The sequence below is a fragment of the Sphaerodactylus townsendi genome, linkage group LG09, assembly GCF_021028975.2.
Source record: "Sphaerodactylus townsendi isolate TG3544 linkage group LG09, MPM_Stown_v2.3, whole genome shotgun sequence".
In the NCBI taxonomy this organism is placed as follows: domain Eukaryota; kingdom Metazoa; phylum Chordata; class Lepidosauria; order Squamata; family Sphaerodactylidae; genus Sphaerodactylus; species Sphaerodactylus townsendi.
In genome coordinates this window covers 86869306-86885692 of record NC_059433.1, presented here as the reverse complement: position 1 = coordinate 86885692, position 16387 = coordinate 86869306, and the positions used below count along the sequence as shown (strand labels likewise).

Below are 16387 nucleotides of genomic sequence, written 5' to 3'. Positions count from 1 at the left end.
AACAGTTGACAATGGAACTGAAAATATCAGTTCAAGATATTGCAGTTCCAACAACAATTTCTTTGAAGGCAGCAAATAGGATGATACAGACTGGTATTTGTTGAGACGACTAACAGCAGCTTGAGAATACTTATGCTCTTTAGTTAGGTGTATGTGTTCCAGAGTATCGAAGAAAGCCACGATTGATATGAATCGACTGCTGTGAATCTATCCCAGTAGTTCTCAACCTTCCTAATGCTGCTACCCTTTAATACAGTTCCTCATGTTGTGGTGACCCCCAACCCTAACATTTATCCATTTTACAGATAGAGAACAGAGAGTCTTAGGCAACCCCTGTAAAAGGGTCGTTCGACCCCCAAAGGGGTCCCAACTCACAGGTTGAGAACCGCTGATCTTCCCCTTCTACACTACCATTTACAACCAACTCCAATGATCTGATGACCACACATTAAGTATATTTCTCCAGTTTGTTTAATAGAGTGGAAGACTGAAAAAATAATTGGGCTGGCATCAAGCAAGGCTTCCCCATGGAACTGGTGGAGACATCAATTTGCTTATTGGGGTGGTGATGTCTTCTTTGAAGATCATCTATAGAATTTAAATAGAATTATATACTGAAACAAATGTGAACTTAAAAAAGCAACAGCAAACAGAATTCATCTTCAAGTGCGATGCACAGATCAGAAACTGAATTTTTCTGGGACAACGATGTGAAATTTCTTCTTGGAGATATGAAATAGAATTGGATCTAGTCCATGCCTCTCGGCTCGCTTATAACAACAACATAATCTATCAAATAATTCAGCTGGATAGGAAATAGTGGAAAGAAAATGTATTAGTGGATGGAGTCATCTAATTTAAGCAATCTGTTCTAATTGTTTGTCTTTAGGGTGAAGAAATAAGAGCTGGTAGACATACGGTGGGAATACAGATTTAAATTCTTTCTGGATATCAATTTGTGATACTGTCAGGCTGTTCGTAGAATTTTTGGCTCAGGAGAGGAAATGGACTTTAGTCTAACTTTAAAGACGGGAGATTTGGAAAAGTCAGCAGTTCCTTAGTGCATGCTGCTGGAAAGCCCGGGTTACTCACATGGGAGCTTTAACTGTTTGCTAGATTAGTAAAGTGACCTTTCCCTCTTTCTCTAAAGATGGCAGAAATTGTTTTGTTTCTGGAAGGAATCTGGAAATTAATACTGCATGCTGGAATCATTTTTCTCCCTTTTCTCCTCTTGCCAGACTTGCTTGTATGCGATCATGATTTATTCAGTATCCTATGATGGTATGTTTTGCAAAAGCAGAATTTGTGAACTTACAACAACTATATTCAATATTTCATCATGAATCACTGTTTTCGTACTGTGTAGGAACAAAGAGTTGCAAAGAAAAAAAATGTAATTAATGCTTCACAGTCAGATTATGTAATACTAACACAAATGCCACTTTCAAAATTTCAGTTTCTACCAGGAAATAATGTTTGGTTAGCTCCCATATTCTCCTTAATGTCTAAATTCCAAGGTGAAGCTGCTTTTGCAAGTCTCTTTATTATGCAGTAGTTTGTGAAAGACCAAGGACATAAATCTGACAAGACCTGGAAGTGACAATAAATCATGGAGCATTTATTCCTACTTGTACACCATGTAGTATAACCAGAAATACAGAATTATTTGGCAGATGTATCTAATTTTGAGGAGTGTGTTTACACTAAAGCGCTCATCTAAAGGAATGAAAACATGAATGGAATTCTTTCAAGGAACATTAATGGAAAATTGCCAAAAGTCTTCATGTTCATTAGAGAATAAAACAGTAATTCTTATTATTTTGTCACAAAACTAGTGGAAGAAGCGGTATCTACTGTGTCTGTACCTAGGATACATTCAGAATTTTTTCCCCAACAGAACCAGAAACCCATTAGCTTGCAACATCATGTAATACAAAGTACTAGCGGGCCCGGCCACGCGTTGCTGTGGCTGAGTCTGGTGAAGTGGAAAAGAAAGAAAAGGGGAAGCGAACGGTTCAAACACGTATCATTGCACGATGCTTGCAGGGGAGGGGCAAGCTCCCCCCTCTCTCTCCTGTTTCCTTGCATGGCAACCCAGCCGGTCCCTCCCTAATGTTCCCCTTCCTTTGCTAGGTTGGGTGGGCCATGTGCAGGTGGCTGGTCCTGTCCCTTCCCTTGCAGGCAAATTATCTAGCGTAAAACACGCTGGGAGGCATGAGCTACATTATGTTCAAATTTCAGAGCGTTTGGTCCAGCAAACCCCTGGACCCTCCCTCACCTTCCCCTTCCTCCGCTAGGGTGGGTGGGCCATGTGCAGATGGCCCGCCCCATCCCTTTCACTCCAGATGGCAGTGGTTTTCAAGGGAGGCATGGTTGTTTCTCTTGTATCAGAGGGTGTTGCTTTGACGGCCAGCAGATGGCGCTGTTGCAGAACAGAACTGTGGTTCCAACTGTCACAGGTGTGGCATGTACACAATGACTGGCACAGTTGTGACATGTACACAACAGGAGGTGTGGAAACAGTATGGAAACCTGGCCGCACACGAATGCGACGTTGTGTGAAAATTTCAAAGCAATTGGTCCAGGAGTTTGGGAGATTACCTGTCAGCAGAAAAATCCACTGATAAGATTTTTATATAGCTAGATGATACAAACCCTTCATGACCCGAGTCCCTCATACTTTTGGAACCATCTCTCCCCTTATGAACCCCAGTGGCCACTATGGTCATCTCCACAATATTTATTAAGTATCCCTATCTATAAGAAGGCAAGAACCATTTTCGCCTGATCATGAGTTTCTATTGCAGCTGCTCACACACTATGGAACAGTCGTCATGAAGTTGCCATGTCATCATGAAACAAAACTGTTTCAATGAGCATTTGAGAGCTTGTTGTAGTAGTTGATATGAAGATTACATAAGAACAGAAGAAAAGCCATGCTGGATCAGACCAAGACCCACTAAGTCCAGAGGTCTGTTCACACATGGCCAACCAGGTGCTTCTAGGAAGCATACAAGCTAGACAACTGTAGCAGCATTACCCTGTCTGCATTTCACAGCACCGTCATAATAAGCATGCTTATCTGATACTGGAGAGAATAGGTATGCATAATAACTAGTATTCCTTTTGACTAGCCGTCATGGATAGCCCTATCCTCTATGAACATGGCCAAGATTGTTCACTATTAACCATGGCTGATAACTGACTTTGAAAAAGTGTTTTGTCTCTGAACTATTCTTTTTTAAAACTGTCTTTGTAGATAGATTTAAAACTTCCTTGCAGCATTTTGTGCCCTCTTAAAATGTTTATGTAAACACCTGAATCTTGGTGCTGAGGGAGTGAAAGGGCAAGAGACCCATTTTAAGAAGAGGGCTTGTGCCAGCAGCACCCCAGTTAATTATTAGACACCACTGAGTTCCTAAGGGACCTACCAGCTACAGTATGCATTTCAATTTCCCCCCAAACTCCCTTGCGTGCTCTCCCTCACACTCCCCACCCCAGGGGGATCCCCCCCTTTTTTGTGACTTAAACATTCCTGGGAAAAATTACACTGTTAATCCTGCAAAAGCCAGATACCAATGGCAAAATCTACACAGGCAATGCTATTCCAGAACCTAATAACATCAGGTACTGTCTGGGACTCATCCATTTATTCAGCCTCCAATACAATCTATTCCTTTCTGCTCTTATCATAGAGGGAAAAAAAAGAACTGGCCGAAACCCAGTATTAAAAAGGGTAATACTCAGAAGGAAGTGAAAGAACAATCCAGTCTCCCAGGACACACTGTTGCCAAACTAAAAGTCATCATTCTCTTGCAAAATAACTTCAAAGGGAGCCTGGAGCATGCAACTGTTGAATTAGAATTCATCAAGGTTTGACATCACCTCCCCAGGCTTTAAAGGAGGACTTGGGATTCCTCAGTCATCACAGGTGTTAACTAGTTTAGTAAAACCAGGGAAACTGCCAATTACTGCTATGGCAAGTGGTCTCTGCACTTCTCTCTTCATTACATTTGAACTTCACGTAATTACCTCTCACCTTGTATTTTTCTGCCCTTTGACCCTGCTGTCTACCTTTGTTAAACTCATAAACATGTCTGCCTAGTGAAGACATGCATCTGACTACGTATCTACAAAAGTTTATGCTACGGTAAAAGGTGTCACAGAAGACTGCTTATTTTATGATTCACTGTGGATAACAGTTGGTATTACAGAGGTGGCTAAGGACAGAAAGATGCAAAAGCAAATAAACCTCAGTGCGTGAAAAGGTTTCAGCCAAATCTTGATACTTTTACTGAGGCTTCAGTCCTGATGACACTTTCCTGGCAGTATGCCCATCAAACAAAATGGACTTCTTCTACACAGCTAGTTTTAAGATCGCTACCTGAGTCTCCATGGTATATTCTCTTGAAAGCCACATAATTAAGTTCCTCCCACCCCTTTTGCTACTAACACAGTTCAATCATACCACTAAAGGAGAAAGCAATCCAAAAGAATTTAAAAGACTAACGGCATTTGTTCTAGTATAAATGTTCACAAATCAGACCTGGTTTATGTCTGATGAAGTAAACTGATTCATGAACATTTATGAGGGAGTAAACTCTTCGTCTGGAACACGCCAGTCAGTTTCTGCTTTGTTTTTCATCTTCTGAAGCTTCTCAGGAATAAAATAAATCAGGAACACATTGACACCTTAGTATATTTATTTATTTATTCCATTTCTAGGCTTCCCTTCCCCAAAGGGCTCAGGGGGGCTTACAGCAATTAAAACATCAATAAAAGCCAAAAGCCAATTTCAATCAAAACCTGATGCCCCTTAAAATTTTAGGTTTCGATACAGAGACCCTGTAGTCGCACTCCACGCCGGGTCAGCGTAATAGAACGCAGGATTTATGACGCCGAATGACTTACAGATCGCCCAGCAGCGGGAGACCGGAGGTCCGTGTTCCTAGCGAATCTCCCGTCTGCCGGTTCCTGGCACCTTTATTGTTACTCTATCGGGCTGTAGAAGGAGGACTGGGGAGTTCTGGAGAAACGGGAGGCGGAGTCGAGATCACCGTGATGTATGATCTCATCTGGTCGCATGAGGAGAGACGCTTGAGCCTTTAATCCTGTCCGCGTTAATTCATTGTCCCTGGGCGCCTCGCGACGAAGTTCTTTCGTATTGTGCTCATGACCCGTGACTCATGGGGATGAGGAGGAAGCGATGCGACCGTATGTCGCGAGGTCCGCTGGCACGCAACGCTTCTACTAATGGTGTTGCTATCCGTATACGCATTACATCTCCTCCTTTACACGGTAAAGGGGACCGAAATGCTATAGCCATTTGAAAGGACGCTTGTCTCTCCCATCATCGGTTTCGACCGAAGCTGCTGTCAGTAACATTAGAACTTATTATGCAGGGGAAACTGAGGGGTCTGCCATGAGGGTAATATTAGACACGCATTGAACGTAAACAAGATCCGATAACAAGGCACACAATAAAACCGATGCAGAGCTGTACGAATAGCGATCCGCAACCATCCCCTGCAGCTAGCGCTCCAGAGGTAAACACCACCACCATCATACTTCTGTGATTAGATACAACTTCTTTTGCAGCTCACGCATCTTCATGTGAATCAGCTGGGAATTATCAGAAAGATTAAAACAACACATATTATGTACATTCACAACCTTGGTGATGCAGCAACAACAGGAACAATAGCGCATCGCATTGTTCAGGGTCGCTTTTGATTGTCCTCCGCTGCTCGAGGCCAGGGCATCCAGAGCGGTGGAGGTAGAGTTGATGACTTTCGCATGGGCACAGGCCAGCCGCCAATAGTCTTTAGTACTTAGGTACGGAGTCCGGGACTCCCACTAGGAAGGCGAGGGAGACTTAACTCCGCTTCAGAGAGGTGGCTGCACCGCTGGCCAAGCCCGGCTGGTGAGGGGTCGAAGGCAGAGCTGAGCTGGGCGGCGCATGGGCAAGGCCCGGCTCCTAAAAGTGGAGCCTGGGTAGACAATGGTAGCTTAATTGAGGCAACAAAGAGTTCCGCAGAGAGTCGGGCGGAATGTAATTAAACGCTCTTCCCCGCAGGTCCAGAACCAGCCCCTGGGGAGCATTCAACACGGGGAATGTCCTCCAGCGCAGAAGTTCCAATTGGCCGAGCCGCATCGCATCGGGCCCGGTCGTTCCTGTTTGGCTACCGCAGATGCGGCGAGGTGTTAGATCTGCGGTTAAAGGGCATCTGGCGATGAGAGCCAGCCGGAGTGGGTCGGGATCACGGTCCCCGCAGTACCGCTTAGAGTACGAGGTGATCTGGCGAAGGGGCGGTTTCCAGACCTGAAGTCCCGCAGACGGAAGCAGCGCCCCGACTCAGGTACTTAGCCCGTGCGCAGAAGGATACACGCAGCAGCAAAACGCCCCAGATGTTGGTCTGGTGAAAGCTCGCCAGGTGGGCCGACCACCACGCAGTAGCAGCAAGATACGGGCTGGCCAGAATGCTGTGATGATCGCAGCGCACAGAGGTTTCTGGTGGTTCGGCGGCGCAGTGCTCAGTGTTTCAGTTGCGCCGCCTGGCCTGCTGGCCTGCTGAGACCGTTCCTGAGATGCTCATCTCCGACAGTTATTTCTCTTCTATTCCATGGGTTGGCCTGTCATGGCTAATCGGAGTCCACACACAGGGACCCAGGAAGAGGGACTGAGACACACCCCCCTTTCCCAGGTTATTGGCCGGTCCCCGCCAGGCTCAGTTCTCCCAGGGCGGATATGAGCAGTTTTGAATTTAATATAAGAAGGAAGAAGGCTTGTTTTGTTAAGCTTCCGTGAAGGTTGCTTTTAATGCAATTCTCCTGGGGCCACCTCTTCTTTTAGTTGTTTGAACAGGAGGGTATGTACACCTGGTGGAATTCGGCTTCAGAGCCATCAGGGTGCCAAGGCGAGGGTCCGGTACCGAGGGGAGGGAGCATGCAGTCCTGGGATTGTAGGGTATGTATGCTTAATCAGCAACACAAAGGCTTGAAGCACTTTGGGGGGATGGGTGCATCCGGGAATAGCTTAACTAGGCACTAGAGGCACCTTCACACACAGAGGAAAAGAGGGGGGGGTTTCTTTGCAAGGGAGTTGCACTTACCGCGACCTTTGGTGGCTAATGCAGAAGCTGGATGGTGCTAAAATTTTTGTGATCAATTATCTTGGGGAATGCCGCCTTCAAAACCACCTCCTTAGCGGCTTCGCTGTTTCCGGCCTTTAACATGATATTGGATAGAGTCGTTGTGGCGCTTAAGAGCCATAACCCAAACGGGTTTAAAACATGTATAATGGCAGCCCTGAACGGGGCCCGTCCTGACAGTGCTACGGTATCAGGACGGCCCAGATTTTAATCCAGGGAGGGCCAGTCAGCCAATTGGCCTCCCGCTTTACCGGTCTAAAACAGAAGCCGAAAAGATGAGGTGAGGAAACAGTTCTCCTGGCGAAATCAGAAGATAATTTCGAGGGCAAGATTGGGGATCACCACCGTGGACGGTTTTACCTGGCCCCAGACTAGAGCTGCTTTTTGACCGACCTGGCGAGGTCCCTTCCCAGAGATTGACATGGATGTCCAAATGATGGGCGGACGGTGAGCCGTCAGCCAGTCCTGGGTTGTTGACTGCGGAGCTGGCGGATGTTCGTCTTCGCGGGTTTGTTCCCCCCCACCCCCCCCAGATGTGCGCGGCAAGCCTGGTCGGCGCCACTGGTCGGCTACCTCCGGCTGCTCTGATGACGTTGAAGTGTCCACCAGGCCTTGAACTTTACAACCTTCTATGGCGAAGCTCCAGATATGGACGGGAGCTCCGAGCAGGGCTTTACTCATGACGGTGGTGTAGGCTGCCCATGTTGGTTGCTAGCTCAGGCCTTTATTGGGTCGGCAGCGGCAGCGATGGGGCAAGAGAATCACGCTGATGAAAGCTGGTTCGCGGCAGCTCCTGTGGGATGTTTATCCAGACCTGGAGGTGGATGGGTCCTTGGTGCGCGGAGTCGACACTGGGGACGCATGAACAGTCCTGTTCAGCGGCAGAGGCCTTTAGGCAGCACTAGCCCAATTGTCCCGGTAGGGATGGGCTCGCCATACTGGGTTGGAGCCGAAACCCTCGTAAGAAACCAGCGAGATGGGCTGGGTACGCGCAGCCAGATGCCACGCAGAGGGGTGGTTTTGGCAGGGCCTGGCGCTTGGGGTTCGCTCTCTAGTAATTTCCTGTCCGTTGGGAGACTGGCGGAGTTTCATCGGCAGTCGCTTCCAATGGAAGCCTTTCTTGACAACGTATACCGGGTTTTTCTTGCGGCCCTCCAGAGGACCCTCCTCGCCGGGTTGTAGGCCCTCATTGGCTGCTCTACACTCCCTTCGAAGCGTCCGGTTCACGAAAGTTAAAGCAGTCGGTCTTGGGGCTGCCTCCCGCCGAGGAGAGCAAGGCGAGGGAGGCCAGCTTAAATGGCTGGAGGATCCATGTCCTGGCAAGCCTATTAAGCATGTCGGCCAGTTCTTTAGGATTTTACCTATAGGCCTGATTGCCTGCTGCATCTGCGGGAGGCGCTCTCATGCAGGCGATGAGGAGCTCGCTTTGGGCTTCCCTTATCTACTCCGCCTCTTGGAGCTTCCTGGAGCCTGTTCACAAAATCGGCATAGCTCCTTTGGGGCTAATGATGGAGGAGAAACTCTGGGTTGGCTACCGCTAAAGGACCTTAACAAATGCCTTATAGCTAATTCAGAGTAAGCAATCGTAGCGGGCATATTCCCCTGGCAGGACAATCTGATCGTTAGTTCACAAAAGCATCGAAGTTTACAAAGCTGTAAGCGGGCGGTGTAGGCCAGCCAGAGAGTGCGGCTGCTCTGTTGAAGCACCGCTGGTGGAATCCATTCTTCCCAGACCACAATTGCAGGGCCTGCGGAGTACGCGAAGGTATATCTTCCAGTCGCCTGGAACCATTAGGTGGTTCTTGCTATGTTCCGCGTTCTTCACGTAGGCTGGGGTGATCGCCTGATTGTTTTCGCGATCGTAAAGGATAAAAGTTATAGTTTAGGGCGGTAATTTATTAACCTCATTGGATGACGCACTCTCCCCGCGTATCTGTGAAGGGCGGACGGGCATAATGCAATAAATCCGCATCACCGCCAGGGTTTTTTTTTCTGCAAGAGTCTGTTCCGCCCGCCATTGATGCGGGCACTGACGGAGGTATGCTCGAAAATGCAAAGCGGAAAGGGGAGGGCGGCTGGAGCCGCTGGAGAGAGTTTGAATTGGTGAAGGAGCTGAGGGGCAGAAGCGAGGACAGGCGCCCAATTTAGCGGATGAGGAAAAATTCCGGTTGCAGCCTGAAGGTGAAAGATCGAAGGGATGCCCGGCGTCTGCAGGCCGATGTTTACAAAACATTATCTCCACGCCAGCAGCAGCCATTGACCGGGCGCCGCTGGTGCTCTGTGCCAAGAGTGCCGATGCTCTTGCGCAGTCCTTAAGATCAGTCCTCTGGGTACCATGGACACTGAGCTTCAATCTCCTCAACCAATTCCTGGTAATATTCTTTACGGGGACTCCTGCCGACATTTCGCTAACGCCTAATTCCGCCAACGCGTTGTCATCATAAGCCCTGCTTTGCGTAAGCCCCATACCACCGTTCCGGCCGACGAGAGTGTCCTAGGACGCTGCGGTCTCTGGATGCTCGATCCAGAGGATTGGTGGGCGACATCGAACGTATCCCTGACGCTACCATCCAGCTGACTGCATCGCCCTTCCTGGTACGCACGGTGAGCAGGGTGGAGGTTCGAGGATTCCCGGTTTCGCACCAGTTGTAGTCGCACTCCACGCCGGTCAGCGAAGAACGAGATTGCCTTAGATTCGGAGATAACATCTGGCCTGGAGATCGCCAGCAGCTGGATGACCGGAGGTCTCTTGTTTGTCCCATCAGCCTTAATCTCCCGTGGAACTGCCGTATTGTGTTGAACTGGCACCTTGTGAAATTGTAAGGTCTACTCTATCGGGGCAGATGCAGAAGGGAGGACTGGGGAAGTTCCAAAGAAGCGGGAGGCGGAGAGGTCTGGATGATCATGGGGCCATAAGCACCTGATGTGGCGATCTCATCTGGCTACGTGCGGCGAGAGGAGCATTGGGGACGCTAGCCTGAGCCTAATCCTTCACTCAAAGGCAAGACCATTGTCCCTGCGCCCAGTATTAGGACTGAGCCAGACAGGTTCGCCATGACCCAGACTTCATGGGGATATGAGGGTTACGCGACCGCAGGGCGTCAGTGAGTGGTCCATTGGCATCCCAACGTTCTACTACGGTGCTGCTGGGTCGGCAGTGCACTACTACAGACCCATCCCGCACACTAATAGACTATTAAATCATGTCAGGGATGTAAAAAAGAAGGGCGTAGGAAAAAGGAAGGCCTGGGATATGGAAACTGTTGTTGTCCTCAGCCCTATGCTTGGTGGAACAGCTGTGTCTTCCAGGCCTTGTGAAATTGCAAGGTCCTAATCTCACTTGGCAGTGTTCCAACAGCCTGGGGCCAACCCCAAGAAAGCCCTGGCCAAGACAACTGGACAGTCTTGGGGCCAAGCACCACCAGTAAATTATTGTTTGCCAACTAGCAGAAGACTCTTTGGGGGAAGGTAGGTGCTCCTTCATCAAGCACTACATCCAGTAATGGGATTCAGCAGGTTCACACCACTTCAGCAGAACTGGTTGTTAAAATGGTGCTTGTAAACAACCAGTTGTTAAATTATTTGAATCCCACCCCCTGAGCTACATCTGACTTGAGGGCAACTGTTCTAACTAAGCTTTTTCTAGTTGTTTAACAGAGGCTGCTGAAGCGAGGAAGCCAACTCTGGACTGTAGAAATTCACGGAAGAAGTTGGGGGAGAACTACCTGGGAAGGTCTGTGTTTAGACTACACCACCTGAGTATGCTATAATACAATACGGTATTTTCTCTACACAAACGGATCTCTCCAGTCTGGCAATCACGTGTAATTCTGGGAGAACTTAAAGACACACGCAGAGATCAGCAAGCTTATACTGAAGTTACGCTTCATTTTACTCCTCTAGAGTAGACTAAATCGACGATTCGGTTGGAAGCGGCTCAGGATGCACCCTCTTTGCAGCAGCGCCGACTCCCCAACGAAAGAAGCTGCAAATTCCCTTTCGGGCTTTAAACTGCGCACAATGCAAATAATAATAATAACAACAACAATCCCGAACGCCAGAGCCGTCGATCCGGGGCCGGCGACTTGTGCCCGCGCCACTTCAACACTCCGCACCGCTGATGCGCTTTCTCCCGCCCACACCTTCCACTTGCCGAGCCGTTCCGGTCCCGGATGGTGTCACCCGCTAATTGGCGTGTCCCGGACGAAGCGACGGGGGAGAGTTTAGGCTGAGGCACCGGCTGCCCTGGAAACCCGGAACCGCCTCCGCGGCAGTTCAGTGGCAGCCTCTGGGGTCCTCGGCGAGAAGCCTGCGCCTGAAGGATGAGTCGGTGGCAGGAGGAGCCTCTAGCCGTGCAGCCGGGGCGAGCCACATGAGGGCGGGGAGCAGGGCCCTCGGGAGTGGAGCCCTCAGAAGGAGGGGCGGGAGGCGCCGAGTGGCCTGAGTGTGCCGGGACAGGTGGAGTCGGCTGAGATGTCGGCGGGGAGAAGAGGCTGTGAGGTTAATACCTGGCCTGTAAAGGAAGATTTGTGTTGGGGAGAGGTTGCGGGGAAGGTATTTGCTGCAACAGGGAGGCGGGTCGCCTGGCTTCGGTGGCGAATCTGGACGGCGGCTACAGGGGAAGCTGTTTCTGCAGCCTGGAGCTTCGAGCCCACGTCCAGCTTCTTTTTCTTCAGAAAGGTGCGAAAAGTTTCCTCCTTGCATAGCAGAATCAGGCTACGAGTCTCATGGAAAAGAGTGAAAGTTACACATTTGATTGGCTTTTATGGCACAGTAATAGGTGTGTTCTCTTAATATTTGCCTTTTGCCACTAGCAAGATAATATTTCGGAACCAGGTTGTGTATTGTTACACGTATTAAGATTTTGCATGGTTTGTATTTTTTACAAGCTGGTAAATGTCGGAATCATACCTAACTCCTATTCTGATGAGTTATGTAAATCTCTGCATTAAGAATTTGAAGGCCTCTGATCTTGGTCACTCCTGTCCCCCACTCCTTTTTTGGGTGGGGGGTTGTACATTTAATGCTGCCCTCACAGATCTGATCACAGTGTAAAAGTTTTCAGGTGACAATACATTTTCAGGTGACTTTATTAAAAAAAATAGAGGTCAGTTCTTCCCAGTTGTCACTGGCATAACAGAAGTGTGATGTGGCTTTGAATAGTCTTGTAACATAGGGATACAAACATCATGCCTAGGAGAAAACATCCAGAAATGAAAATCCAGTAATATACCTTTGAATATCCAAATGCATATTTTGTTCCTTTCTCCTGGGTGCTGTCAAAGTTAAAATGTGGAATTAATACAGAAGGGCTTTTTGTGTACTATATAAAACATATTTGGATCCCACGTATCCAACTTCTGAAGGCCTGTTTGTAGTTCTGTAATTGTTGTCTAACAGTCTGATCATTGAGAGTGCTGTAATTGAAATTGACGCACGTAGTTCAGTCTTGCTGTGCCCTGTGCAGAGATTGAATGAGGCCTGTTGTCTTTCAGTCTGAGTTTGTATATTTACATGAAATATGTTCTATTATGAAATTCCAAGTAGGTGTGCATATGGTAGTGAATTCTTCTATGTAAACATGAATAGGATCAGGCTATTAGTCTCACTGAAAAGGGCCTATGTCAGTTGAAAGTTACACATTTGATTGGCGTTGGCACAGTAATAGGTATGTTATCTAATATTTTGCTCACTAGCGAGATAAAATCTCAGAACTATGTTGTATATATAGTTACACATATTAAGATTTTGCACGGTTTGCATTTTTTTACAGGCTTGATTCACTGAGGAACAATGTTGGAATCATACGTAACACCTATTCTGATGAGTTATGTGAATCGCTACATTAAGAATTTGAAGCCCTCTGACCTACAGCTGTCACTCTGGGGAGGAGATGTAGTTCTTAGCAAACTTGAACTAAAACTTGATGTACTGGAACAGGTAGGTTGATGTTGCTATTTTCTATTTACATCGAATACAATTCTGTGTTTTAATCTGTGTAGCATTTTTCACCACCCTTATCAGGTCTAATCAGAATCCTGTGATCCTATTACAGCCAGCATGGGTGAATTGGCCATGCTGGCAGGGGCTGATGGGAATTGTAGTCCATGAACATCTGGAGTGCCATAGGTTCGCCCCCACTGAATTAAGCTAACTCCCAGGAAAGTGTTCTCAGAATTGCACTGTAAATTCATATTACTGTTCACTGAATATTATTACCATACTGCTGAGGAGTTCTGCTGGGATTCTGTGTTTCTTAAAAGGAAATCCCTTGGGAGAGAGAATCTTATAACTTCAGGATGAATTTATAGATTTTTTGCTGGTGTAACCTTAACATTTAAAACCAGATGAAGGTTTCAGTTTTTTGAAAAATAACTGTTTAGATTATTTTTACAGTTATATAAAAATACTGATTGGAACTGTCTCTCCTGGTAGAAATCTTCTGGAGGTCTCCAGCCTTAGAAAGATCTGGCTAGCCTCAACCAGGGCCTTTTCAGCCCTGGCCCTAACCTGGTGGAACACTCTGTCAAGTGATACCACAGCCCTGCAGGACTTATTACAGTTCCGCAAGGTCTGTTCTACCAGGCAAATGGTTCAGGCAGCTATGGTTTACAACTTGGCCTCTTCCTTCTCTCCCCTTCCCTACCAATTCTCTCACCCTTTACTCTCCCCTTACCTCCCCTCCCTTTTAGTTTTCCACCCAGTTTATTTTCCCTCAATCATTGCAGTTTTCCCCATCTTGTAGTGCACAAAAAGTGGTTTAAACTGACCTGTAGTGTGTTGTTAATTGGTAAATGTTGGAAGCTGCCCCGAGCCCCATGGGGGAGGGGTGGCATATATAGCTAATAGGTACTCATTCATATTTGGACAACTTTTCTGCTGTACTTTAGTGAAAGGAAAAAAGTAATCATTACCTTAATAACAGTTTATATAGTTTTATTTAACCAAAACAATAACATTATAGCATATATATTCTTGCATTTGCCTAAACATCCATGTTTGTTAATTGTTGCGGTTAAGCAATATATATCTGTATCTCACTCATCTTCATTTTCTTGTTAGTCCATAATCTGGAAAAGAAAACCAAGCTTTCTTGCTTTATTGGTTCCCAAACGATTTCTCAATTTGGAATGAATGAGTCCAGAGGAAGAGAATATTATTTCTATGCCAGCAGAAGAAGCTGCTGCTGTTAAAAGTGAAATCATTACTTTCTCGGTCTCTCAATCCAAATGCTTAATAAGTGACCTCCACCAGTTCACTGGTGTGACTTTCTTTAAGACGTCATCAGCAAATACATATTTCTTTGAACGGTTCTCCTTTAGCTCTGAAGTTTATTATAGAAGGCATCACAGATTGATGCTTCGTGGGTACCTATGTCATAGCTAACTCCTCTTCTTCAGCACTTAAGATTTGTTCCAGATATTGACAATATTTGCAAGAACAAGAGCTGGAGACCATGCTTGTCCCATTCTTTTTTAATGCTTGTGATTTAATTCTGTCATTGTGCAATTCTGCTTTTAAGTGCTCGCTCAGTTCCTTCCAAATTTCAGCAGCATCAACAATAAGACAGCTGTTTTTCTGTATTTTGTTTAAAGCTTTAGAAATGGATTGCAGAATTTTCAGCAGATATTCAACATTTCTCTTAAGCCCTTGACTGTAACTGTGCCATCTATTTTCTCTCGATTTTGTTCACAAGCTGACATCAGAATAGGCCAGTTCTTAATATACTGCTCAAAACAGTCCACTACAGGATTCCATCTAACATCTTGTGGGATCGTTAGCTGCAAAATGATTGCTTCTGTTGTTATTCAAGCACATACAACAGGATCATTGTGGACATTCCCCATCCAGACTTAGCTCTTTTTTTACCCTCTAGACCTGTTGCACATTGCTCCATTTCTCTGTCATATATTTTATCCAGTAGTTTCTCTGCAACATCTGCTCTGTTGGGTGGACTCTCAATGACTGAACCCTATTAATGAAGTGTAGGTTTTCAATCAGACAGAAAGAAGAGTTTGTCGCATAACAGGGCATTTTTTTTCATCAATTACCTCTTTTTCTAAACTGCTGGGTTTTTAAAAAATCATAACTTTATCTATGGTGGTTCCTAGATGGTCAGATTTTTCCTTTCTTTTAGGTGATATACTGTAGATATGTGATTTATTTGTTGTGACTGAAACACTATCCTGAACAGATAACTCTGAAACTGTAGAACAGTAGGATGGTGATCTCGAAGGTGGATAGTTTTCAGAATCCTTTCAGTTTGATGATGGATTCCCCTAAACAATTATTTTGTTATTGATACAATTTCAACTTAGTATTGTTCACTGTATTCATTACCACTTATTTCTGCCCCAAAAGGGAATATTTGCTTGTTTCAGCTCTTTATTTCTTCATAACGACTGTATCAAAATAGTAGTATTCAGTCATAATAACAACTATATTTTTGTTTAAATATAACAATTTCTCAAGGCAGTCTTTAAGAAATATGATGAAACCAAAACTTTTACCAAACTGAAGATCCTGCCTCTTCAAACATCTTCCTTTCGTCATCTTCATCAAAGCACTTGTTATGATGATATTTCATTTGGGCCACCAGGCCTGCATTTCTTTGTTGCAGTATTTGCATTTTGCCCACATGCCTGCCTTACCCATAGCTAGAGGAACTTCATTAAAATATTCCCAAATTGGGTCTCTTTTATGGCCTGCTGCCATTATAGGTTTTTTCCTCCAAGGAGAAAACAAAATGATGAACCTCAGGCTATACATACAAAGATCCCAGACTTGTGGAGTATTCTGCTCAAAAGATTTCACTTTTATTTCTACTGCTTGACCATCTGTCCACACTCTGAGCTCCTTGTGCAGATCTGTAAACTTACCACTTAAGAGTTAAGGGATTGATTCCATTTGTAAAGTATCAACAGGGCTAAGGTATTTTTCTCAACTCCATATGCTTATTTTATTGCTGTGAGAAAGCATGTTATCTCCACAGTCACAAATTCAGGTTTTGAGAAATACAAAATCAAACGTCTGTGATAATATCTTCTCGTTAGAGGAATTGCCCCAAACAATCTTACAGAAACCTTTGCAAGAGCATGACACTGTGAATGGATTAATGGAATTCATTTATGAAAAAAGGTTCACCATTGCATGAATTTACTGGCTTATGCTACGTAATGAAAAACTAATCCTTATTTCGTGATGAATACCTTTTGGATTATAATGTATCTTAAGTA

General features: G+C 45.8%; 1 protein-coding gene across 7 annotated transcripts in view; it reads left to right on the top strand.

The window, feature by feature from the left end:
* The first annotated feature begins 11415 nt into the window (after positions 1 to 11415).
* The window catches only part of VPS13B (vacuolar protein sorting 13 homolog B), a 382095-nt gene continuing 377123 nt past the window's right edge, over positions 11416 to 16387 (top strand). For 5 of the 7 annotated variants that reach the window (XM_048507301.1, XM_048507297.1, XM_048507302.1 and 2 more), the window contains exons 1-2: positions 11416 to 11609; positions 12925 to 13091. In XM_048507301.1, coding sequence (XP_048363258.1) covers positions 12945 to 13091 — 147 coding nt within the window. In that variant the 5' untranslated portion in view covers positions 11416 to 11609; positions 12925 to 12944. Of the gene's footprint in view, positions 11610 to 11779; positions 11932 to 12924; positions 13092 to 16387 lie in introns of those variants that run through there. The other 2 variants (XM_048507299.1, XM_048507298.1) reach the window with 2 other exon arrangements.